Below are 12,695 nucleotides of genomic sequence, written 5' to 3'. Positions count from 1 at the left end.
AACTTGTCGAAAAATGCTACCGTAGAGACCTGGGGCCTCATGTACATGTAGTCTGGCTGGGGAGATTGTAGGAATTGATAAGAAAAGTAGAACGGAAAGAGAAACGGGTAGTGTAAATAAGCAATCAATTTTTATAAGAGGAACAGATGGAAAAGAAATAATTGATATTGTCAGATCATTTAAAAATAAGAAGTCAACTGACTGGAATGACATGGATATGTCTGTAGTAAAACATATTATCGAGTGTGTTGAGAAACCCCTGGTACATATATGCAATTTGTCTCTTCAAAATGGCATATTTCCTAAAAAAAATTAAAATAGCTAAAGTTATACCCATATATAAAACTGGAGATAGACATACCTTTTCAAACTATAGGCCCGTTTCTTTGCTTTCACAATTTTCCAAAAATATTGGAAAATTTATTTTACATAAGATTAAATGATTTTGTTATAAAATACGATATACTAAGCAAGCAACAATATGGGTTTAGAATTAATAGAACAATCTCACATGCATTAATAGATTTTGTGGAAAAAATATCTAACGCAATAGAAAATAAACAATGCACAGTTGGGGTATTTTTAGATCTTAAGAGATCTAAGAAGAGGGGTAGCTCACTCTTGGATAAGTAATTACTTAGAGAAAAGGCATCAATATGTCAAAATAGATAATTGCAAGTCACAATTGGTGCAGGTAACATGTGGGGTTCCCCAAGGCTCTGTGCTGGGCCCATTGCTTTTTCTGTTATACATTAATGATATATGTGAGGTTTCCAAAGTATTAAATTTATATTATTTGCAGATGATACAAACTTATTTTGTTTTGGTGACAATCTGAAACAACTTCTGGATACAATGGAAAAAGAAATGGTACTGCTAAAAAATTGGTTTGATTCGAATAAACTAACATTAAATATAAGGAAAACAAAATTTATTGTATTTGGTAATCGTTTATCGAATACAATAGGAAAATTAATGATTAATGAAGTTGAAATAGAAAGGGTGTCAGCTATTACATTTCTTGGAGTGATTATAGACAATTTAAATTGGAAGCCCCATATATCTGAACAAGATATCAATTCAATCGCAATATTGTATATAGTTAAAGATCTCTTAAATGAAAAATCATTATATACTTTGTATTGTTCCCTTGTGCTTCCATACATTACTTATTGTGTGGAAGTATGGGGAAATACATATAAAACAAACACTGACCCAATATTTATGCTTCAAAAGAGAGCCATACGAATAGTAAAGAAAACCACCAATAGGGAGCCAACAAACTCCCTTTTTATTGAATTAAAGGCTTTAAAGTTTAAAGAATTAGTAGAACTTAAAACAATTCTGTTTAGATTTGTTTGTCAAGATTATAATGATAATTACTTTTATTTTTTAAATATGAGAGGTTTTCAAAAAAGGGTATAAGCAAGAGCTTCAGCCTACACCTGTTTCAGACTGTTGTAAATATGCTGCTGTTTGTCAGCTCAAATGTGTTGAGACTAAGTTTTTTGTCTGAAACTATCTATCTACAAAGCGTCCTTTCTTTTACTGTCTATGCAAAGCGTGCGTACGCCATAGCTGTCAACATTGAAAATAAGGGAGATTTCCCGGAATCCATCCCCAAAATAAGCGATTTTTTTACACGATTCTTAACCACAAACTTTAAAAATAAAGCACTAATCATTAAAAGTATAAAGAGTTTATAACTAGCCTACATATGTGTGAGAGAAAGAGAATGTGTGTGTATGAGACTGAGAGAAAGAGACTGTGTCATTTAAAAAAAATTATCATAGGAATGTTTAAATACTAATATCAGCTTACGAGGGAAACGGAGGCGGAGGCTGAGTGCTGGAGATGATTCGGGAGAGGTCTGTGCACCTTTACCGATCAGAGCGCGCGCTGACACGGAGTAAAGTTTATAGCGTCCGCACGCGCGCGGCAAAAGTGACAAGTTCGGTGCGCAAGACCTCATTTCGCTTAGCGGCACCGCATCCGAGAATGAACGACTTCAAGCCGTATCTGTCCTAGCGTGTAACTTACGTCTCACACAATCAGAGCGTAAAATACGTTGCCTGAATACAATTTGGGCGGACTGAACCATTTTAAGATAATCGAGAGGGGGAGAGGGGCCCACGGACTTGTTATGTTTCCTAAACAAATACATTTTTTGACACCAGGAAACAGCAAATAGAATAATTTAAAGTTAATTAGTTTTACTATCAAATATATTTTTTTAGCACCACAATTTTATTGGGGGCTTCTCTGGGCCCCCTCTTAGTCATGGGCCCCGAGAATCGTCATCGTTTACCCCCCCTTTACTGCGCCGCTGACCTCGACACTTGGTCAGGTGGAACCGGGGATTGAACCACCAACCTTTCGGTTTGTAGACAACCTACATGAACCACTGAGCCACTGCCGCACCCGAGTCCGTGTTGCTTTCACATACATGCGAACCGCAGCACGGTTCGGGAGCAACCGAACTCCGACCACCTCCTCCAGGTAGTCTCGGGTTCGGTACCCCAGTGCACACTCGGGTCCCATGACAGCGTTCACATTAGCGATTGTTCATGCGAACCGTGCCCCGTTCCGAACTAAACTGCCAATGTGAAAGCCCCCTGAGTATACCAACATACTTTGACAAACCTTTCAGAATGTGTCCTGTCTTGACTGTTGAATTAGGGGTTTTGTCTTTCAAATTTTGTTTGTGTCCCCCCATGCTCTTTTGGATTTTGTTTTCATTTAGATTTTTATTTCTCCACAGTCGTAGTTGCAACTGATATGAAAGTGATGCTGAAGTCTTAAGTATAGGTTCAGGTGTTTTGCATTAGAAATTGATTAGAGCTGCACGATTAATAATTAAAAGATTGTGATCTTGATTCAAACACCCAAGTGATCCTATTACTAAATGACACTGATTTGGCTATGTATGTTGAACCGTTGACAAGTATGATCACAGCAAAACATTCAAAACTGCCGCTGACCCAGAGAGAACACTTTCATGATAAATACATATTCACAAATCTTTTCAACCACACACAGTATCATTATTTCTGTATTTCAATTATCACTTGTACTTGGATAAAGGAATATAAACACTGATGGTTATAACAATCAAAATGTAGTAATCCACCTTTTGAAAGTAACTTGACTCTTCAAATAAAGATCGTATCATTTACATTGTTACATTTACACTTAACATCACATATGTTTTTACTAGACAAACATGCACAGAGACTGATGGAGCTGTCCATCCTCTATTATTGTGTTTGTTCAAGAGGAAGTGAATGAGAGCAATCCCTGTTGTATTACTGTTTCTGCAGTAATTGTGTGGTTTGAGCTACATTTTTGTGGTATTATCTGGGTTATTTAGGAGCAAATTATTGTCTGTGCTTCAGTCTAACGCCTTTGGGGGAGCTGCTGTGTTAGGATGAAGAGTTCAATGTCTTCCTTATGACTCACTGGCTGAGTGTTCTGTTAGATTCTCTTCTTCAGAGTGACATTGATTGATTGATTGTTTCTAATTTAATTTCGGCCCTCACACATAATTTTCCAAAGTAAAGAGAAAAAAATATGTGTATCCTCTCTGGATTTGATCCATTCAAAATAAACAAACAATTACATAAGGCAATTTCCAAAAAGTACATACATGATTACAAAGGTACACATATCAGAAATTATTTCAATAGTTTACGTATGACATACACAAATTATTCATATTGAGTTATATAATTGTTTATCACCTTGTTTTTAAACGTTTTCTTGAATTTACAGAGTGAAGTACACAATTTTAATTCCTTGTTATCACAATTATTCCATAGGTTTACCACTTTTATACATCTATTTTTTGTATTAGTTCTTGCTCTTACTTTTTAAATGTATACATTCCTCTTAGTTTACTGACTTTCTCTCATTCTGAAAAGCCTCTGAACAAAATTTGGAAGAGAATTATTATATACTTTATATAATCTTTTATATAATTTATATGATCTGTGCAGTATAAAAGTCAACTAAATCAACAAATTTTAAAACTTGTAAATTAATAAATAATATATTTGTTGGTTCATAATAGTCAGCCCGTTTTACAATCCTTATTGCTTTCTTTTGTAACATATATATTGGATTTGTATTAGTTGCATGACCCCACACCTCCACACAATAAGTAATGTATGGAACTATGAGCAAACAATACAATATAATATATATATATATATATATATATATATATATATATATATTAGTGCTGTCAAACGATTAAAATATTTAATCGCGATTAATCGCATTAATGTCATAGTTAACTCGCGATTAATCGCACATTTTTATCTATTCTAAATTTCTCTTGATTTCTCTTTGTTCATTATTTTTTCTCATTTTAATGCTCTTATCAACATGAAAAAAGTGGATTGCTTTCTTTGTGCACATTTTTTTTAATTGAAAACAACATAGGCAATACTGTGTTCAATTTCACACTAACATTCTCACTTGGAGCAAATAATTTCTTTGTAACACAATGTAACACTGTCCATCAATAAAAGGGTGAAAGAAATACTGACGAGGTACTGATATTGACGAGGGGGCGGAGAATTCGCATTAGGTGTGTGTGTGTGTGCTTGGCCATCATCAAGTGGTATTTCAGACTGGACGTGCTGCGATGATGATAGCTCAGTTCATAACGACAAAACACACATATCACTTTGGTCTAGTCAATGGAACCATTTGGCAACTTTTTAAAAGTAAACTTTCCATTCAGAATCTTATTGGCATCCATTTCGGCGTCTCGCGCTCGTCATCCACTCAAAACGTAACTTTAACCTATTTGGCCGGCTCGCAAGCCCAAACAAGTGTGTGTGCGTGCGCGTGCCTGTTGTTTTGTTTCCGGTCTAGCTAGATCCACTTGCGCTTTGGTCGACGAAGCAACAAAACGTCCTCGCACAGTGCAAGCCCTTGAAATGAATGGGTTTCATAGCGCAGCGCCGCGCATGCCGCGTCCTGTTGCAAAAGCATGTGAAAAAAAACTACAAAGTTTGCTAGACCAAAAAGACCGTTAATCTCGCGATAAAAAAATTAATCGCGTTAAAATGGTTTTGCGCTAACGCCGTTAATAACGCGTTTAACTGACAGCCCTAATATATATATATATATATATATATATATATATATATATATATATAATGATTTTTCGTTAAAAATATGTTTTATTTATTTAATATTGCAATGGATTTAGACATTTTTGTTTTTAAATTATTTATGTGATTTCCAGCATAATTTATGATCTATTATAACACCCAAAAATGTATATTCATATACTCTTTCATGAGTTACTCTTTCTATTTTCTAATTACTAATCCTAATTTTAGCTTTGTTATTGCTTTGTCGATTGCTAAATTTTACACAACTTCAATGAAACTTTATTTTACACAAATTCAATGAAAGTCGATTATTATCAAACCATCTTTTTAAGACCATCAATTCAATTTCAACTGTATTCAGAAGCTGATCCAATTTTTTTCCTGAACAGTATACATTTGTGTCATCAGCAAACAATACCATTTTTAATATTTTAGACACTTTACAAATATCATCTATATACAATACAAACATTTTGGCACCTAACACCGAACCTTGTGGAACACCGCAAGTAACTTTCACTAGATCAGATTTAATATCATTTATTTGTACAAACTGATATCTATCCTCAAGGTAATTTCTTAACCAAGAGCAGGCTTTTCCTCTTATGCCATATCTCTCCAATTTCCTCATTAATAAACTGTGATCAATAGTGTCAAAAGCTTTTTTTTAAATCTAGAAACACCCCCACAGTATATTCATTATTATCCATAGAAGTGGAAATCTCTTCTACCAGTTCCATCACTGCCATTGAGGTCGACCTATTTGCTCTAAAAGCCATACTGATGTTCACCCAGTTGCTTATGTTTATCTATAAAATTATCAAGCCTTCGCACAAATAATTTCTCAAAAATTTTTGAGAACTGGGAAAGCAGAGAAATTGGTCTGTAATTGGAAAAAAGATGTCTATCTCCACTTTTGAAAATAGAAAAAACTTTTGCTATTTTCATACTACTTGGAAATATGCCTGTTAAAAAGGACTGATTACAAATATATGTAAATGGTTTTACTATATATTCTATAATATTTTTTAATAATGACGTCAATATCATTACATCAGTAGAATTTGTATTCTTACAGTTATTAACAATGTCTAGTATTTCCATCTCATCAGCTCCCCTAAGAAATATTGAATGTTTGTTACTAGAAATAATCACGTCATCTACCCTGTCCCCAGTTTGCTGCTCCACAATCTCTTTTGCTAACTTGTATCCAATAGTTCCATAATACTCATTAAATTCATTGACAATGTCATTCACTTTATTTATAATTCTTACATCATCATTAACAAAATAATTTGGGTAATCTACTTTTTCAGTATTCTTTTTAATTATACTGTTGAGTATTTTCCATGTTGCTTGTGTAGTATTCTTATACCGGTCCAATAATTTATGATAATAGTCTTTTTTACTAAATCTTATAATACTTATTAATTTATTGTTATATATCTTTTATTTATTTTCATCTTGTTTTGTTCTAGTTGTTATAAATTTCCTTCACCTCTGGACATCTACCAGAGGTGCAGATATGGACCTTTAAACAGCATTTTAGATCCACATTGTTTTCAACCATGCTGATGCCCATTGACCCCCTTAACTGTCACGATCCCGTATACGGGATATCTAACTTTACTTCGCTATATTACTATTAAATCCTAATCTAATTATGACAAACTATATATCGTTGGAAAGGTCTAAGACTCCTAAATAGATATTTTAGCGCAATTTTTTTCTTACAAATTATGTTTGAACAGTAATATATGAATTTATGACAAGAGTGCACCTCAAAATATCGATGTCATTACAGGAGTTTCGGACCTTTGTCACAAAAAGTCGACGCACACACTTTTAATAATTGAAACTTTGGTTTTTAATGCTAAAAGTTCATAATAAAACATAATCTAGTATTTGTCAATAAAAAAAGATGAAATTATATTTTAAAAAGTAAAGTAAGAAGTCCTCTAAAAAGTATTATATATATATAAATATTTTTTTTATTATTATATCACATATTTTAGTAGTTATCATAAATTAGGTATCATTTGAAAGCTTATGACCTCAGAATTCATCCTGTGAAAACCGTTTTGAAATTGGATGTTGCGCTACCATAGAAACGGTATTTTTTTATTAGGCCCCTCCCCTTTGGGGCATCATCTTTCATAATTTATGATCAAACTTTTCTAATATTGACAAAACACATATTGTCAGAAAGGTCTGAGTCTCAAGGTTCCATATTTATTGACAGAAGTGATATTTGGATAGAAATTTATGAATTTGTTACAGCAGAATGCATACAATTAAATTCAATGGAATGCAATGGCATCCGGTGGCTATTTTTGGTACTACGCCTAAACAAAATATCATGGGAACTTCAATTTTTGTGATATCAACTTGAAATTTGGAACACAACTTGGTTAGATATATAGCTTTCATTTTATAGTAATTTTATAGTAAAAAATATTTTGTAAAATATTTTTTATATTAAAAAAAATATTAATAAAGTATATTTGATTTACTGTAAATTATAACTTCCATAACTTTTTCATACTTTAATTTATTGAAGTGCTTTCACTTCAGTAATAATCTGGTGATTGTTTTCTTTAAAACAAGACCAAACTTAGGTCTGTATTCCAAAGCATTCTTGAATTACAACCATTCAAGTTTGTATAGTGCATTTAATGCCAATTATCAAAAGGGTAGGTGACAGTTAAAGCTTTTGAATGATAGAAATAAATTGATGTACATGTTGTCAGCCTGACTGTTGCATGGTATGTTTGAAGAACTGTTCAATTAATGTTGTGATAGCCTGTCAAAATGTTGCATTTACAATATGGTTTCAGGATTATGTGGGTGAAACACCCATTCACAAAGCAGCACGGGCCGGTAACATGGAGTGTATTAATGCCTTGTTGGTCCAGGGAGCCAAACCGGAGTAAGTCACTGTCTTTTTTATTTTTTTATTTTTTTAAATGCTTTGTGTCTTCATGAGATGCTTTCTGTTACATCACAGTGTGAAAGGGAATCTCCACAAATAAAATAAAAAAACTCTGCCATAGAGCCTGCATTTTGATTTTGACTATGTCATGAAACCAGATGAAATGCAACTAGAAAGCCTTGATACATAATTCACATTTATATCTGATCGGCTCAAGAAAGCTTTAAAATCCTTAGACACTTCTAATAATTGAGTCCTGAAAAAATCATTTGAATTCATGCCACAATCAGAAGAATGTAAATGCAATTATTATTGCAATTATTTTGCAGACAAAATAGCAATTGTCACCCTTGTAGTACAATGTCAATAGTTAAAATAAATTTTTTTTGCTAAATAAAAGGAATTTTGCATTTTCCACATAACACGGGGAAAAATTTCCCTAGATTTTACTTTCAAAACATATTTCACTTCCAAAAACAACAGCAAATGTACAACCACTTAAATTGTATTATTTCAATTAAAGGATAGTTCACCCCCCTCCCCCCATCATTTACTCACCCTCATGGTTCCAAACCAATAAGACGACTTTTCATATTGGGAACACATGTTTTTGTCCATCCATTGAAAGTCTATGCAACCAAAACTTTACAATATCTTTTTGTACTTCTTGATGTGTCAAAGTAGTCCATGTGATGGAGAGGTTTAATTATTGAAATCGTTGGCGTTCTTATTATTATTCTTCCACTCTGGAAGTCTATGGCAGTCCAAAAAACCGCTTGCAGGAAAGTTATGAAATGAGGCACACTGATGAAGGACAGTTTGATCAGTCACCATAGCAAATTTTGAGTCCCTAACTCAATCTCTCAAGCGCCACCAACTGTCTAAAATTTCCCTCATCTTTATGCTAATAACTTTTGCACCATAAAGGCTAGAAACAAAATTATATTTTCCTCTGATTTCTTGGCTCAAGCCGATTGCACCCTATGGCGTAATTTTCTGTCATGAAAATTGGTCCACCATTTTGAATACTCCGATAAGCCTACTTTTTCCTAGGCCGTTGCTCTGATTTTCACGAAAATTTGACCAGATCATCTTCAGACCATACCGACAAAAAGTTAAGGAATTCATGTTGATTCGTCAAACCGTTCTCGAATACCGTGCAAACTAATTTTACATAGCACTTAAAAAACATTTGCCAATATCTTCAAAACCGTTGGACCAATCGAGACGAAACCACCATAGGAAGTTTGGAAACATGGGTCGTTGGCTATACGCTAATGCCCAAATAACAAAATCTTAATAGTAACTGGCAAGCAAATGCAAACAAAGTCAGTTGTGGGTAATTTGTGTTTATACATATACATTTCTATAACTCCAAAATTAAATGAGATATTTTCACCAAATTTGACACGCACACTCTGAGGACACACAAAAATAATTGTGGGATTGTGCCTCTTGGTGACGCTATAATAGAACAAAACATGAAATTCAATACAGTATTGTGATATAAAATGCTATACTTTATTAAAACATTAGCGTATCGTTACGAAACTGAGTAACTGGCACCATGCCTTGAAGGTACTCAAAGTTTCGGGTCTTGTGTTAAAAAAGTTAACAAATTTCCAAAAAATCCAAATAGCCTTTGAATAAATTTGCCTATTGTAATGACACGCGTCTTGATAGATTCCTTGGATTATGCCGAAAACATAGATAACAGTTTTGCCATTGTCAGAAAAACTTCCTGTTCGCCATCTTTATTTTCTCTTAAACCTACTTTTTCGAACTTCTCCTAGACCGTTTGTCCGATTTTCACCAAAATCTAATCGTATCGAATCGTAGCATCTCTAGAACCGTGCCAACAAAATGTTATGGATTTTGTGTCAATAGAGGAAACGTTTTCGTTTACCGCAGCAGCAAAGTTGAGGCATGATGCCAAAATGACAACTCAGGCTTTATCTCTGGAATGCCTTGACATATTGACACCAAACTTTGTATGTGTCATTGTCACCTCACTCTGACCACACCACATCAATTTCGTAACTGCGCCACCTATTGGTCGAAAGTAACAAACCATTAAATCATATTATTAGTGACTATGAATTTTTTTTTTCACTAATTGACCCTTCGCAGGGAGCTTGATTGACAGGTGATCTGACCAATCATACTTCGCCATCCGCCATTTTGTCCGACAAAGCAGTCAGGAGAGTTAGTGGATTAACATGGGAGGATTTGAACTTGAAAAACTGAATATACTGACGCCTTTCCGCGGTTAAAACAACATTCCTTCTTATGTTCATTAATGTTTATTTGATGCTTTAAATGAACTAGAAGGAAGAGATGATCGGTTAACGAGCAGCTATAACTGAGGCTCTACAGCGATCCTTTCACGACACATTAAAGAGCCACAAAATGACATTTATTGTTTAAATTTCTTTTTAAAAATGACCAAATTTGAAAGGTGAGACTTTGTTTAATATGTTTAAAATCAAAAGTAACCGAAAAGTAACCTGGTCTGTCCTGTCTGTCAGCGTATTATCAGTCTTCTCTCTTATCCACAATGTATTTTTCACTGCGTGAGAACATGGTGTGTGTGTGAGAGCGGCGTAGCTTGTTGGACATAGCGGCAGTAACTAAGGGGGGCAGCTCTTTACGGAGGGTCAATTTTGCCCAAAATCATCTTAAAATGTCTTTAATTGCTCATTCTTGCAGTTGGTCTGACACTCCCAGACATGGTTTGTTGTCTTTGCACTTGGCCCCGATGATGGCTGCTTGCAGCTATAATTTGGACTTATTCGCATAAAAAAGATCAAATACATTGAGCACATCAAATATGTTTAACAGAAGCTCAACTGTATTGGATACGCCAGAACAAACCTCATTACTTCTCATGGAAGCTTGAACGTGCTTGTTTGACAACTAAGAACAAGCCTTGTTGGTTTTCATGCTTCAAGCAAGCACAGTTGAGCCTCTATTTTCTTTAATCAATTTTTAAATGTTAATTAAAGACCTAAATCAAATCTCTTGGTCATATTAAGCGATTGTCTCTTCAGAAGACTTGAATTAATTTGGTTGATTCATAAGGATACTTTTTGTTCTTCTTGATTAGTCAAAGTTTTGGTTGCGATGGATGGACAAAAATTATGAGAGAATATAAAAGTATCTTCATTTGTGTTCTGAAGATGGGTGGCAGTCTTTTTCTAGGTTTGGAATGACATTAATGGCAGAATTTTCACTTTTGGTTGAACTAATCATTTAAATGTACTGCTCTGTTTTATTGGATGCAGCTACAAGTCAGCATTAGGCCAGCAGAGCTTTATTTAGTGGAGTTTTTCTTTAATTACCATGTCTGTATTGATTAACTTGTTGTCCTCATTTAGCTTAAAAGGTGTGGTTGTTTAGTGATTCAGTTTGAGGTTAAGATGAAAGTCACACAAAACAAATGCACATTTCCTTATCCCCGCCCCCAGCAGATCAGAGTTAGTTTTAATAATCTTGGCATAGAACGTGAACTGCAATTTGGAAATATTCAATATGAGAAAGAAATTATCCATTCTTTTTTTTTCATTCAAAGCTATCACTCTTAGCCAATAAAGTTACACTGACATGTAGGTATGCACATGGGTGTCGGAACCATTGTATATGGGTGGGACAAGACCCACCCAGTTTTTAAGACCAATATTGGACCCACTCACTTTTACCATCTCTAATTCAGCGCATATGTCTGTTCACTTTTCAGAGCGTCGTCAGTCAAATCCATTCCACTTGAGAAAAGCCCTAATAAATTTAACTCCATTCCGCGTTTTAGCTACAGCGTTGATTTCCACGCTGCTGCTCAAATCCATTCCACCTGGTTCATTCAGAGTCCCACCAAACACTTATTTTTCAAGCCAGACGAGCCAATGCGCATGTGCTGTCCCAAGCGCGAGTCTCAGGTTCCTATGGGAACCGGAGCTTCTAACAGTTAAAATACAGATCATACGAAGTTTAAAAAGTTTAAATAGACAAATCAAGTAATAATTAATTAATGTATAGGAATCTTAGTTCATTATTGGCTATTAGAGCTGGTTTGGTTGCTGAGACGGAGACGCGCAGAGATGGCAATAAACGAACTCTGTTTGATTTGTGACCGTGTTGTGCTTATTCCATTCATTCGAGTAGCCTATCATATTGTTCAAGGCTTAAATCATTTAAATATACATACAATAGTATACAATATCATATCGTAGAACATGTAGTAGCCTATTTGAGTTGATATTACTCTTGCCAAGCTCGGATTTCTGAGAGATGCACGCATAGACGGATTTGCGCTCGTTTCATTTTTACTCACTCATTCACTTCATTCATTATTGCATAGAGATTTAAAAAAAGGTATTTGGCTTTGGGAACACCCCTAATCTACTCCAGTAAAAAAATCTGGAGGATGACCCACCCACCCACTTATTTTTTATTTTATTTTTTTATTTGTATTTTTTTTACTTCCGACGCCCATGGTTATGCAGATTCTCTTATTGGCAGTGCTGGATTACTAGAAACTTCCTAAAATGCAATTACATTTTGCTTTAAATCCAGTAAGTGAATGAAAATTCTTTAAGTAAGTACTGGTCTTTAAAAAAAATATTAAAGGATAGTTTTTTTGA

The 12,695-nt window shown here is 34.4% G+C and overlaps 1 protein-coding gene across 2 annotated transcripts in view; it reads left to right on the top strand.

Moving 5' to 3' along the window:
- The window catches only part of ankrd10a (ankyrin repeat domain 10a), a 30,204-nt gene that overhangs the window by 5,100 nt on the left and 12,409 nt on the right, over positions 1-12,695 (top strand). For both annotated transcript variants that reach the window (XM_077232241.1, XM_077232240.1), the window contains one exon: positions 7,964-8,055. In XM_077232241.1, coding sequence (XP_077088356.1) covers positions 7,964-8,055 — 92 coding nt within the window. The remainder of the gene's footprint in view (positions 1-7,963; positions 8,056-12,695) is intronic.

The sequence above is a fragment of the Siphateles boraxobius genome, unplaced genomic scaffold (assembly GCF_051911475.1).
Source record: "Siphateles boraxobius isolate OS27281-9 unplaced genomic scaffold, OSU_SipBor_1 17, whole genome shotgun sequence".
Lineage (NCBI taxonomy): Eukaryota > Metazoa > Chordata > Actinopteri > Cypriniformes > Leuciscidae > Siphateles > Siphateles boraxobius.
The sequence above is the reverse complement of the archived record's forward strand: the minus strand, read 5'-3'. Positions and strand labels throughout refer to the sequence as shown.